At 37.5% G+C, this 14,520-nt stretch overlaps 1 protein-coding gene across 1 annotated transcript in view; it reads left to right on the top strand.

Moving 5' to 3' along the window:
- The first annotated feature begins 277 nt into the window (after nucleotides 1-277).
- The window catches only part of LOC139356097 (cubilin-like), a 31,415-nt gene continuing 17,172 nt past the window's right edge, over nucleotides 278-14,520 (top strand). The window contains exon 1 of the mRNA XM_071068871.1: nucleotides 278-488. Coding sequence (XP_070924972.1) covers nucleotides 394-488 — 95 coding nt within the window. The 5' untranslated portion in view covers nucleotides 278-393. The remainder of the gene's footprint in view (nucleotides 489-14,520) is intronic.

Below are 14,520 nucleotides of genomic sequence, written 5' to 3'. Positions count from 1 at the left end.
ATTCCTTGAAGTCTTAAGACTGTATCTTACTCACCTTGACATCCCCAGCTGCTATCACAGTTTTTGGTGTATTGTAATTACTAAAAACAAATTTGGCGAAACTTTTGAACTGATCAGTAAGGTACTGTCTGATTTCTAATATTTCCTATCAAGTGAGGCTTGAATGCTCTGCTGTTAGTTTTTTCCTTGTCATTTTTTGCAATAGCTAAAGCTACAATTTAGTAGACATCCAAATGGAAACATCAGTATTAACAAGGTACATTTCACAGGTTCAGAGATTTTGATGCGGTTCCTTCCACCTCCTGCTCCCATGACTACCTGGCAATTAATGATGGTGCCAATACCAGCGATCCCCTTCTTGGCAAATTATGTGGTTCCAAGCGCCCACCAAATATGAAGAGCCACAATAATAGTATGCTCCTGGTGTTCAAGACAGATTCGTTTCAAACAGCAAGAAGCTGGAAGATACCTTTTCGGCAGTCATTGGGGTAAGAATTCCGGATATGTAAATCTATTTTTCAGGACTGTTACCTTTCTGCTTTATTCATTTTTTCCCCACCTGACTATAATTGCTTTTCACTGAAGCTTAGAAGAATATGCCATGTAAAGGCTTGGTTTTAAAAATTATGTATGACATATTTTACTGTTGTAAAAAATCACTCATTAAAGGTACCTCTCCAGCATACAAAGACGAAGTCTTTCTACACAATCACACTCAGAAAAGACCCGAGACTCATTTTATCACCTATAGAAATGGTATAAGTTGAGCCTAAATGTAGACAAGGGCCAGGTCAAAAAAGAAAGCCCCATTGCCTATGCCAACTTTATCAGCTGGGCGCGGTGGCTCACGCCTGTAATCCCAGCACTTTGGGAGGCCAAGGCAGGTAGATCACCTGAGGTCAGGAGTTCAAGACCAGCCTGGCCAACATGGCAAAACCCCTTCTCTGCAAAAATGCAAAAAGTAGCTGGGAAGGGTGTTGTGGCCTGTAACAACTGAGGTGGGAGGCTGAGGTGGGAGAATCACTCGAACCCAGGAGGTGGAGGTTGCAGTGAGCCGAGATCGTGCCATTGCACTCCAGCCTAGGGGACAGAGTGAGACTCCATCTCAAAAAAAAAAAAAAAAAAAAAAGGATAACTTTGGTAGCGTGGTGGAGGAAGGTGTGAAGAACCTATAACCTGGGAAGGAAGAAGCTTATGATAGAAATATTGATGGGAAATGTCAAAGCCTTGAACGAATACAGAGGGAAAACAGATAAAAGAAATGGCAGAAATCTGAGAGACGGAAGGTAGGATACATTGGAAGCACGGTGTTTGGACTCTGACGATATTTTAATGAGGGTGTGTATTGAGGATGACTTTCTCTAGGTAATTTGTTGGATGGTGGTGCCTTAGGAGACTATGATTTAAGGGAGAAATGTTATATTTAATTTGGGGCATTTTAGGTTGGAAGACCTGTCTAAATAGAGCTGTTTAGTTGAAAGCTGATGCTTGAGAAGGAATTTGGGCTGGAGAGCGTGATGTAGGCGGAACAGGTAAAGTTAGGTGTGAGGATAAACTGAAAATACGCCCCAGATTACTCCCACTGAATATGAAAAATAAATTATGAACATCAAACACTGCATGTGAGAAATAAATTATCAACATCAAACACTGCATGTGAGAAATAATCACCCAGATCAAATTAAGTCAGAACTTGGAATAATTTAAAATCAGTGGCACAGTCTAAGATCATTAATATTCTACTCTGGAAAGTGTTTTGATCCTTTTCCATTTGAATATAGATGTGATTAATGTGCTAAAAATGCATAGCTCTCCAAACAAATCTCATACTCTGTAAAGACTCAGAAAAACCCAGGCAGCTTTCTGTAATAATAACCCTCATTCACTTTTCAAACTCTTTCTCTTTCTCCCATAGTGTGGATAAACTTCATTTCTCTGATGCAAAGCAGAATTTACCTTCAACTTCTTGATATTGGGCATATGAAATTTTTTATGCATTTCTTGAGGAAAGCAATTAGACATTGTGTTTTGAAGGCTTCCCAGTAAACCACACACCTCATGACAAATTGTATCAGGAAATCCCTTTGCCACTTTTCCTACTTAGCTGTCTCAACAGTAACTTGAAAGCAAGTCTCATGGGCAGTCAGAGAGCGTTGCCTTGATAGAATCGTGTAAGTGAAATAGCATACAAAAGACACAAGGCTATTTTGAAGGAAAAATTAATTTTCCTTTGGAGATTTTTTTTTTTTTTGCACAAAAAAAGGGATATATTCTTGCCTTTAGCACAGACTTTAGACCAAAGGGCGTATGTCTGCATTTGCTTTGCTACCTTTCAAGTTGTTTTTCTTTTTCCTAATATATTCTCACAAGAAAATGGTAATCACTGTGTTAACACTCTTCTCACTGCTGTCATCTGCATGAAGCTTCTCAAGTGAGCCAGGGTTCCCTAGCTTTATTAAATTACTGTGTCTTTCCGAGCCACAAAGAATACATTTTTAGACTTACTGTGATTTAACAGAAGGAAAAATCTTACACTGTCAGAAGCATTGTCTATGCATGAGTCATTGAACAATTACAGTCACTTACTGTTTTCCTCTGGCCACAGTTAGAGAAAAGGTTTAAGTGAAGAATGCAAAAATGGAACTCCTTGCCAGTGTTGTGTTACCCCTATATTTCATGAATATGATTGTTACCTCTTTTTCATCTGTATAGATGCCATCAGCTACTTGGAAATACTTAAGAAGTCATTGTAACTACTCTTTGATGGTAATGCTTAAGTTAAAAACCTGAGTATTATCATTTTGCCTTGCAGTGCTCTTACAAAGATTTCGAGATCACATTGACAAGTTTATTTATCATTCCGCATAACTTTTAGATTTTGTTTCATTTTAATTTTTGTTGTTTGTGGTGAGGAAAGGAGGAAGGAACAACAAGAATAGCTTTGATTATAGGGTTTATAGGGTCTTTTAGTTATAGATCTGGATGAAAACACTTAAACTTGGCTAATAAGGTGCCCCTTTCACCTCCAACTCATTTATGTAAAACAACTCTGCCTTTCCCCTAAAGAGAGGGAAAGTAACTTTGTGGACCAGATAGTGAATTTTCATTTACAAGACTGTTCAGCCTGGAAAACAATATCTTCACTTTGTAAATAATTGATGTGAAGAGGAGACCATGTTATTCTATGACGTTTCTGTTTTGATCTTAACTAAAACACTACGTAGGGTTTTGCAGATTTGCTATTTAGATTATACAGCTGACAATGCTTTATGTACATCTGCTTCCATTTTTCAGGAGTTGGCAAAGAGACTGGCTTATATAATTATGTGACTATTAGGTTAATTTCATCTTGTGCATTTGTTATATTTGTATTGCTAGTGAGTCACAGCAAATTTGGGAGAACTATCCCTTAGTTGCTAATTACTAAATATGTAGTGAAATTGGGTCTCCTTTTTCCATGGAATTTCTGCCGCTGGAGGCCCATGTGCTTGGGATGTGAGGTAAGGAGAAAGCACATTTGGCAAGCAGGAGCTGATCTCTAACTGCAGTGGAAATGTGCCTGCTTGTTTCTCCCATGTGCTTCAACACGGTATGAATAATTGAATAAATGAATGGCTGACAACAAGCAAAATGATCACACTGGGCTGCAGCAATCTGTGAAACTCTGAAATAATCTGCAAACCTGAGCACTTTTCTTAACCAAGTTCATAGTTTGCATCAGATTGTCAATGGCTTCTATGATCCTATAAAGTTTAAAAAGCTGTTGGTTCTGTGGATTTGGCTAAGTAGGCATGGCCTGTAGGCCGAACAGATACTTTTAAGTGCCTTTTGTTCTGTTAACTTCTGCTAGATTAGTTGCTGCACCTTCCTTTACCAGTAGAGTCAGCTCCAGCCTTGACTCTGCTTATGTGTGTCCCGCACAAAGCACTTCACACTTGCAAACGTGTTTTTAACCATCAGAGACTCCATGTTCTTCTTCCCAAATGGGTCTCTTACCAGAGAGTTGCTCAGTCTATTCGCAATATGCTCATCACACTACACACCAAACTTCTTCTACACGTAGGGTTAGATTAGGGGCTTTCAGTGAACTTATTTATTTACTGTGCAGTACATTCGTTGTCTCACTTTTTTTCTAAAATGATGTATTCTATAACACTTCAGCGAAACTTCAGTGTAAAAATAGAACTTGGCTCTACTAGATGTGAGGTCTGCAGGTATCTCAATTAGTGAGTTGTCAAGAAGGCAGTGAGGAGTGCCCCCTGCAGGACAGCACAGGAGGACAGATGGGGAAGATGCACCCTCAGGGACAAGCCAGGTCAGTGGCTGGACTCAAAGCTCCCAGGTAGTCCCTGTTGCCCAGAGCACATGTGCTGCCGAGGAGGGCCACTGTCTGTCTTCCTCCACCTTGGGTATTTGTCACGTGGAGGATGAGTCAGGTTCCATTAAGGTCGGACTCAGAGACCTTTACTAAGAGTTCAAGGCAAAAATACCCAAGCACATATGTAACAAGGACAGAATGAATTACAGTCCAACAAATGTAGAGATATGGCCAGATAGGCCAGGCACAGTGGCTCATGCCTGTAATGCTGGCACTTTGGGAGGCTGAGGCAGGCAGATCACTTGAGGTCAGGAGTTCGAGACCAGCCTGGCCAACATGGTGAAACTTCGTCTCTACTAAAAATAAAAAAAATTAGCTGGGCATGGTGGCGCATGCTTGTAAACTCAGTTACTTGGGAGGCTGAGTCAGGAGAATCACTTGAACCCGGGAGACAGAGGTTGCAGTGACCCGAGGTTGCACCATTGCTCTCTAGCCTGGGGAACAAGAGCGAAACTCTGTATCAAAAACAAAACAAAACAAAAAAAGTAATATGGCCAGATGGAAAGAGCTGATTGATGTCATTGCCTGGTGATATGGCTTTGGAAAAGATCTATAACACTTTGGAAATCAATTTTTATCCAAAAAACTGATCAATTTGAAATATTACAACCGTTTATCTTTTAAGAATGTGATGGGGATGAAGCAGATAATTTCTGGAAAGCACCTTAGCTGTCAGAGTGAAAGAATCTATGCATTAGAAAGTAATATTGAAGTCCCAAATTTTCAAGCCCCTCCCCCTGACCCTATTGCTAAGGTTAGGGGATGGCTGAGGGTGGGGTGGGCAGGGATCAACATTCTCAACAGGACCACATCATGCTACAATGATTTCTTGTTCATCCCTACCCACTTTGCAGTGACACCTAACCCTCAAATCCTAAAGTACATTTCATAACCTAAATCTGAAATCAAAAGCTACATTCTGATTAAATCCTCAGGCCTTGCAGAGGCCTGGTACATAATTTTTACTCCATCAATATTGTCCATATGAGTGATTTACAGAATAAATGGATAAATTGTGCCTACTTCAAAAATCATATTTTATAATGAGAAATAATAATATACCACATAGTATACATCAGATTTTAATCTAGATTCAGCTCATTCTCAAAATTCAATCCTGGTTTATAAAACTGCTGCTTAAGCTCTACACAGGGAGGTAAATTGAATCACTTCCATCCTCAGAGAATTAGGAATACCAGATCACATTCAATATTTGGGTCATCTGTGTTTCTCACCTGTGGATTTTTGCCTGTTATCTTAAACATCTGGAAAATGCCTCTCAAACACGTTAAAGGAAGGCAGTGGGAGTGGCAGGAGGAAGTTGAAGGAGTTAAAAAAAAAAGAAGGAAACAGAGAAGAAAGAAAGAAGGAGACAGAGAAAGCTGAAGAGGGTCTAGGGCCACAAAGATGGAAAATATGGTCACAACAAATAGAAAAAACCTAACAAGTACAATTCAGACTTCTGCTTGCAGCTATTTTTAATTTTCCTGGTTTTGATGTTAAATTTAAACTTTGTGAGGCATTCTAAAAATAGCTAACCAATACAAGAATAAACTTTTAAAAATTAAATGGCATTAAAAATATATGTGTATGTGTCTCTAGGTACCTGTCAGCAGCCTGACTGAAGCTGTCAGCTCACATTACTGTTAGAAGTACAAATGTAATAAAGAAGTTGAATTATAACTTGAATAATTCAATAAATCACTGATCAAATAACTCTCAGTTTAGTAATAATGGGGGTATTACTTGAAAGCAACCAAGGCATGTTATTTTTCTGGTTTCCTAATGTCATTTGCTCCCTTGATGAAGTCTGAGAATGAGATGAGCTGAAACTGTAAATCCATTCAAAGAAAAACCCAACTAAGCTTATTTCTGCCCTTTTTAAGCCCTGTACCTTTCACTGGTGATTAGACTTCCCTTGGGGGATGATACCAAAGACAAGGTTATCTTCAGGTTATTCTTTGTGAGTTTTATGGGGAAAGGTTTTTTGCAGAGCTGAGAATGTGGGATCAGGATAAAGAAACCAACAAATACTTAGTTCACCAAAGCTTTACAAAAGCAAGTAGACAGGAGTTAAATACCAAATCAGCAAGAAGAAAGGAAAGGTTCTTAATAAATATATTTCAACACCGGAGTCTGTGCCCCCACCGATGACTAGATTGTCGTTCCTGGTCTTGAAGGGTGGGGCTGTCCTTGTGAAAATAAAACCAGATGGTATTGTGGAGACCAAACTAAGTAATAAAATTGAGTTAATGTTAAATTATAAGATAACATTTTGAAAAACATTGAAGGGAACAAGTGCTGGGAAGAAGCACTTATTTTGTGTAATCTAAAACACAAGAAACGACCTAGTTTTATTGCAGGTAACTGGTTATTTTGGGTTAAATTACCCATAAATTTCCTATAATAATCATCCTTACTCAGATCAGCCTGGTTTTGATACAGTATTCCCAAGAAGGTAAAAGGTAAAAGCAAAATATATACAGTCAGCAATAAAAATTTTAAAAGATTCTTTTGTTATAAATGAATTGTTAGGAAATAAAATAGTAGGACTGTGTTCTCCTCATACTAATATATGGAAAGTCTGTTAACTTTATGTGGTAGCTGTACATTTTGCTTGCTCGCAAGTAAAGACTTGTCAGGAAATCCCAGGGCATCATGAAAATGACTGCCTGTCCTCAAGACTGTGCCCTACAAGATGTAGCATGAGCTGCTTGATGTATACTACTTCATCTAATCCTCAGAACTACCCCATGAGACAAGAATTACCCCATTTTACAACGGAAGAAATAATAACTTAAGAGATTAAGTAATTTGTCTATGGTCAAAGGGTTTGTAAGAGGTAAAGCCAAGCTTTGAACTAGGTTTGACAGTCCCCCAACTCATGATTTTCTTAATAAGCCTTCATTGCCTCTGTGGGAATTGATGAAAAATGCCCAGGGATGCTTTATTGTTTACTTTTTTGACATGGAGTCTTGCTCTGTTGCCCAGGCTGGAGCGCAATGGTATGATCTCGGCTCACTGCAACCTCCTTCTCCCAGGTTCAAGCGATTCTGCCTCAGCCTCCTGAGTAGCTGGGACTACAGGCGTGCGTCACCACACCTGGCTAATTTTTGTATTTTTAGTAGAGACAGGGTTTCACCATGTTGGTCAGGCTGGTCCGGAACTCCTGACCTTGTGATCCACCTGCCTCAGCCTCCCAAAGTGCTGGGATTACAGGCATGAGCCACTGCACCCAGACCCCAGGGATGCTTTTTAACGGAAGTTAAAGGGCACTGGAAGCACAAAAGAAGGGATCTATGGTACTTGGATATTTGGTGGAAAAAAGGACACAAGATTGTTAGAGGATCCACCTCAGAGAATGTGAGTCCTGAATTACGGTGCAATGGGTAAGAAGTTAAACTTGGAGCATCGTATCCCAGATTCATATTCAGTTTGTACATCTCATTGAGGTTGACCTTGGACAATTTACCTATCCACTCAGGGTCTTGATTTTTTTTTTATCTGTAAAAAGAGTACAGTAATAGTAACAACCATATAGAGTTCAGTGATGACTAAATTAGAAAATACTTGTCACTCATTTAGCAAGCAAGAATTTTTAGATATAAATAGTATTATTTTGGAAGGATGATAAGGTATTCATTGGTCAGGCATGGTGGCTCACCCCTGTAATCCCAACACTTTGTGAGGCCGAGGCAGGGAGATCACCTGAGGTCAGGAGTTTGAGACCAGCCTGGCCAACATGGTGAAACCTCATCTCTACCAAAAACGCGTGGTGGCACGCACCTGTAGTCCCAGCTGCTCGGGCAGCTGAAGCAGGGGAATCGCTTGAACCTGGGAGGTGGAGGTTGCAGTGAGCTGAGATCACACCACTGCACTCCAGCCTGGGAGACAGAGTTTCTCTCTGTCAAAAAAAAAAAAAAAAAAAAAAAGTCATTCATTGGGAAAATGGACAATTTATGGGGAAGAAACACACATGTACAAAGTTACAGGTTTATCCCATTTCAAGGGATACTGACTAAACTGCCCATTGTAATGCTTCGGGGCATAAGGTGGAGAACAACAGGTGCTGAGACATGAGAGATAGGCAAAGGCTGGACATGGAGGGCTCTGTATCATGTGCAAAGGTGAGCCCGTAATTGTTTTGAGCTGGAGAGTGCTATGATCTAGTCAGATTTATTTTAGAAAGCACATCCTAGCACCGTGGGCATGATGTTTTGAAGCAGCAGTCCAGGGAAAAAGTTAGGAAAGCACTGCAATAGTTTAGGCATGGGATGTTAAGAGCAGTGGTACTATGAAAAGAAAGAAAGGGACTGAAAGGAGAAATCCTCAAGATATTGAATCAATAACACAGTGTTCCATTTGAAAGAGGTGGCTTGGGAAAAAGAAATAATAATGCTCCTAAAGTTTCTGGACAATATCTTGAGACACCATCATTCAAATAGAAAATTACTAGGAGAGGACAGCGCTTTGCAGAATAAAATAATAAAAGCTTTAGGTTTTGTCTGGAGAATTTGATGCCTTTAGGATATCCAGCTAGTGTTCAGTAGGTAGTCAGATAAGAGAGTTAGAAGATCAGTAGAATCATCTTGGCTAGAGTTTTGCTCTTTTTAATTTTGAAACCAGCATGGCACATATACATTTGTAATTATCATATCTTTCTGGTAGATTGACTCATACCATTATGTAACAACATTTTTAAATGCTTTTTGCCTTAATTTCTACTTGTTCTGATTTAGTATAACTTCCATAGCTCTCTTTTGGTTCATATTTGCGTGACATATGATTAAACTCTTTTATTTTCAACTTTTCTCTATCCTGAAGAATATATTTGACTTTTGTTTGGCTATGTCTTTCAATTGGAGAATTTAATGTGTTTATATCTGATAAAATTGCTAGCAGTATTAGTTCTAAATAGACCTTTCTACTATTTGTGTTTTGTTTGTCCCACCTCTTTTTATGTTCCTTTAACTATCTTTTCTTTTTAAAATTAATCACTTTTTTATTACTCCCCTTTTAAAATTATTACTTACACATCCTGTTACTCTTATTTCAATATTTACCTTAGAGATTACAGTATTCAACCTTGATATGTTAGAATCTAATTAAAAATCAATACTTTTATCATGTTATAATCAATGCAAGGATCTTGGAACATTTTAAACCCATTTACCCACTTCTTGTCTTTTGTGCTATATATGTTAAGTATTTTAATTCTACATACCTATTAGGTTCACAAAACATTTTTGTTGTTTTACACAATTATTAACAATGTAGAATTACCATTGCTATTATTTTTTCTTTTGTTCCTGAAATTCTATACTTCCATGTGGGATCAATTTATTTCTTTTGGAACACCTCTCTTTTATGTTTCTTTTATTGGAGATCTTCTGGTAAAATGTGTTCTTTGTTTTTGTTTTTCAAAAGTGACTTGATTTTCTTAAATTTTGTTGGATTCTTTCTCTGAATATAGAGTTCCAATTTGGAGTTTATGTTCTTTCAGGACTTTACAATGCTATTCCATCATGCTCTGGCTTGTATTATTTTGATTAGGAAGTCATTGCTTTCTATACCTGGGAACCCCCTATCCCTCCCTCAGTCATCTCATTGTAGAGTACTGTTATTGTTGCTGTTGTTTTTAACAATTTTATTTTAGCCATTTAATTTTATTTATTTTAGTTTAGCCATTTAATTTTATTTAATTTTATTTTAGCCATTCTGGTAGGTATGTATTAACATCTCATGTGGTTTTAATTTGTGTTTCCCTAATGGTGAAGAATTTCATGTGCCTTTTTGTCATCCGTATATCCATTCTCTGGTGAAATATATATTTATATCTTTTGCTCATTTTCTAATTGTGTATTTTTCTACTGCTGGGTTTTGAGAGATTTTTATCCATTCTTAATAATGATCCTTTGTCAGTATGTGGTTTGCAAATGTTATTTCCCAGTCTATGTCTTGCCTTTTCATTTTCTGGCCTCATATTGGCGTTTCACTGAAGAAAAATTTTTAATTTTGACGTCCAATTTATTGACTTTTTCTTTTATAGATTAAGTTTTTGTTGCCAAATGTAATAATTCTTTGCCTACCCCAAGGTCCCAGAGATTTTTCTGCTGTTTTCTTCTAAAAGTTTTATGATTTTACATTTTTCATTTGTTTCTATGATCCATTTTGAGTTCATTTTGGTTTAGATATGAGATTTAGGTGGAAGTCAATTTTTTGCCTCTGGATGTTCAATTGCTCTAGCACCATTGGTTGAAAAGGCTGTCCTTCCTTCATTGAATTGCTTTGGCACCTTTGAAAAAAATCAGTTGGGCATATTTGTGTGGGTCTGTTTCTGGGTTCTCTATTCTATTCCATTATGTGTCTAACTCCTCACCAATATCACACCGTCTTGATTGCTATAGCTACATGGTAAGCCTCAATTTCAGGTGGAGTGATTCCTCCCACTTAATTTTTCTTTGTGAAGATTGTTTCAGCTATTTGAAGGCCTGTGCCTTTCCATACAAACTTTAAAATAAAGGCTGGTGCAGTGTCTCATGCCTGTAATCCCAGAGCTTTGGGAGGTCAAGGTGGGAGGATCCCGTGACACCAGGAGTTTGAGACTAGCTTGGGCAATATAGCAAGACTCTGTCTTCACCAAAAATAACAAAATTAGCTGGGCATGGTGGCGCTCGCCTGTGGTCCTAGTTAACTGGGAGACTGAGGCAAGAGGATCCCTTGAGTCCAGGAGTTCAAAGTTGCAGTGAACTGTGATCACACCACTGCATTCCCGCCTGGGTGACAGAACAAGACCCTATCCTAAAAAATAAAAAATAAAAATAAATTAAGCTATGTTTGCAGAAAAACTTTGCTAAGATTTGTATAGGAATTGCATTAAATCTATGTATCAATTTGGGGAAAATTGATGTCTTTACTATGTTGAGTTTTCCAGTCCATGAGCATGTATGTATCTAGACTTATTTAGGCCTTCTTTTATTTATTTCATTATTTTGTAATTTTCATCACATAAGCCTGTATATGCTTCATTAAGTATATACCTAAATATTTCATTTTTTAGAATGATTATAAATGGTGTTGTTTTTAATTTTGGTCTCTACATGTTAACGGTTAGTATATTAAAATTTGATTGATTTTTGTGTATTGTTCCTTTATCCTGAGTTCTTGCTGAACTCACATATTCGTTCTAAGAATATTTTTGTATCTTCCTTAGGATTTTCTGCAGATAACAGTTAAACTTGCAAAAGTGGCATTTTATTTCTTCCTTTCCGGTCTCTCTCTATATTTTTCCTTGCTTTATTCTGGTAAGAATTCTATTACTATGTTGAGTTAGAGGGGTGTGAAATAAATATCATTGCCTTGCTCTGGATCATAGGGAGAAAGCATTTAGTATTTCACCATTAAGTATGCTGTTAGCTGTAGATTTTTGCAGGTAGTTTTTATCAAGTCAAGAAATTTCTCTTCTATTCCTAGTTTGCCAAGAGTTTTTATCATGATTGTGCATTGGATTTTGTCAAATCCTTTTTCAGCATCAACTGACATGATCATATCATTTTGCTTAGTAAATTATTTTTTAAATTTCCAAGTTGGAAAGAATGATTCTCATAAAATGCGCTGGGACTAATGATGTATACATAGAGCATTTTCAGTGATATCTAAATAATGCAAGATAAATGAAAGGATAATGATACAATTTTTCTTCTTCTAAGTTCTTTGTACGGTATTGCTCTTTTTCTATTAACTACAGCTACTAATTAGCTTGCTGAAATTAACTTTCTTTCAGTAAATTACCATTCTTTTAGTTTTATGATCCTAACTATTACCAAACTAAAAACACATTTTAATTTAGGCTAGGTTTCAAATTAGGAGAACTAAAATGAGTCAAATTGAGTGAAGCTACTAAAAACAAACAAAACAATTAAAAATCTCATTACAAAAACTACTAATTTTTCCTGTATAATGTAAATATTATACTTATGTTTCCTGTGTAACATAAATATTATACATAACCAGAGGTTAGGGAGTAAAATAGTAAACACTGTTTACTTTTAGAAAAAAAGACAAAACAGGATCATCTGAAACCTAGTTGAATGTTTTTACATGAATACGCTGCTTTGGGGCAATTGTGTATCTGCAGCTTTAAAAACCACAGTAAGGCTGATTCCAAAAAAGGATAATGCTGTTCTAGCCCTGAATCCCTGTGTGATAGAAACGAGGCTGTCTAGGTGTGCTCGCATTTCCCTAAGGTACCAGATTTAAATACCTTTGGATTCTGCTTCCTGTAGTTTCCAGTAAAACCTCCTTCACCTGAAGCCTAAAGCCACAGATGGCTTGCTGGAAATAGGAAAGTGCCTGTCAAGGCAGTAAGTATCTGCCTGTACAGCTTGCTGTGCACCTTCTCAGCAGTGTTCGTCCAGAAACAGGCAGAGATGCTATCTAGACAACCTCAATAAAATGTCAGCCACATGGAATGTGAGCCACAAAAATGTCAGTTCTCCAAATAACAATTTAAAAATGTATCTAACTCCACAGAAGCCTTCAAGATGTTTTACCCTAGAGAATGCAACTATTTTTTCCCTTATCAGATTGATCCTGGCTTGAGCTTCACTCTGAGGTTTAGTCATTGGAAGGTAATACTTCAGGATTCAGTTACTGACTTTTAAGTAAGTAGATTTAGACCTGGATCTCACTGCTTATTATGGGGTTATGCTTCCAATATTTCTTTAGCCAAAACATTTATTTTCTCTGAAGAAATGGCTCTTTTGTGTGACAGAGATATTTCCAATTTAGGAAAGAAAGTTAGAGTGACATTTGTTCTTGGACACAGGGTGTATCATCAGAGAGTGACTGACACACCTGCCTGATGAGGCAGGTGCTGATGGATGAGAGCCGTCTGGGGGGTTCAAAAATGTGTAGTAATGAGGAAATGATGAATTGATGATGCTAAACATATCAAGGTTAAGATGGCTTATACATTAAAGAAAGGCAATTTCAAAATATCAGTATAGTAAATATATATGACCTTCTAATGCATAGGACTTCATTTCAGAGTCACAGAAGTCGCCCTTGTTTATATTCCTCTACCATTGAAACACAGAAAGAGTAACGTGGCAATAGCTACTTTTGGGAAAGAACCCTTCTTTTGTTAATATTGATCCTTACATTTAGACGTATATACTTATATTTCATTTTACATAGAGCAGTTGTGCTATGTTTAAGCACTAAAGTGGAGGAATTAGAGCAATTGCTATTTCCTGCACTACACAAATACCTGTTCACTCATGTAATATGATATTCACTTCAAATATTTGACTGTTTTGGCCAGGATTATCTGAAGATAATTTTTCTCCATTTTCTTTATTCTGTGTGTATATTTTATGAATTGAGCATTAAGCTCTATTATAATTTCATAGCTCAAACCAGCTATTAATATTAGTGTGTGTATTAGTCTGCTATTACCATGACAGTGCTGCATAACAAACCATCCAAAATTCAGTGTCTTATAATGAACGTTTGTTTTTATCACTTATGGGTCCACGGACTAGCTTGCCTGCCACTGTTCCAGGCTGCAGGTTGGCTGTAATTGGCTGTAAAGTTGAGTCCAGGTTCAAGTCTGCTCCACATGAATCCACTTTTTCTTTGAACCAGCAGTTACTCAGGGCATGATATCTTAGCAGATCACGGGAGCACAAAGTCCTAGACAAAAATAAAAACATGAACAAAACATAAGCACGTTTAAGGCCTCTGCATGCTTCATGACCACTAATACTCACTGTCTAAAGCAAGTCGTACAGCCAAAGCCTAACATCAAGTGCACAGAAAAATATACTGTATCCATTTTAGTGCAGTGCAAAGAGAGAGACTGAAGATAGAGGGACTGAAGAATTAAAAATCAGCCAATTAAGCTGGGCATGGTGGCATGCACCTGTAATCCCAGCTACTCAAGAGGCTGAGGTGGAAGGATTCCTTGACCCCAAGAATACGAGAACAGTCTGAAAAACATAGAAAGTCCTCATCTAGAAGAAAGAAAGAAAGGGAAAAAAGAAGAAAGAATAAAAGGAAGAAAGAGAGAGAGAGAGAGAGAGAAAGCAAGAAAGAAATTAAGAAAGAAAGAAGGAGAGAAAGGAAGAAAGAGAGAAAGA

The sequence above is a fragment of the Macaca nemestrina genome, chromosome 9, assembly GCF_043159975.1.
Source record: "Macaca nemestrina isolate mMacNem1 chromosome 9, mMacNem.hap1, whole genome shotgun sequence".
Taxonomy (NCBI): domain Eukaryota; kingdom Metazoa; phylum Chordata; class Mammalia; order Primates; family Cercopithecidae; genus Macaca; species Macaca nemestrina.
This window is presented reverse-complemented; position numbering and strand designations above follow the sequence as displayed.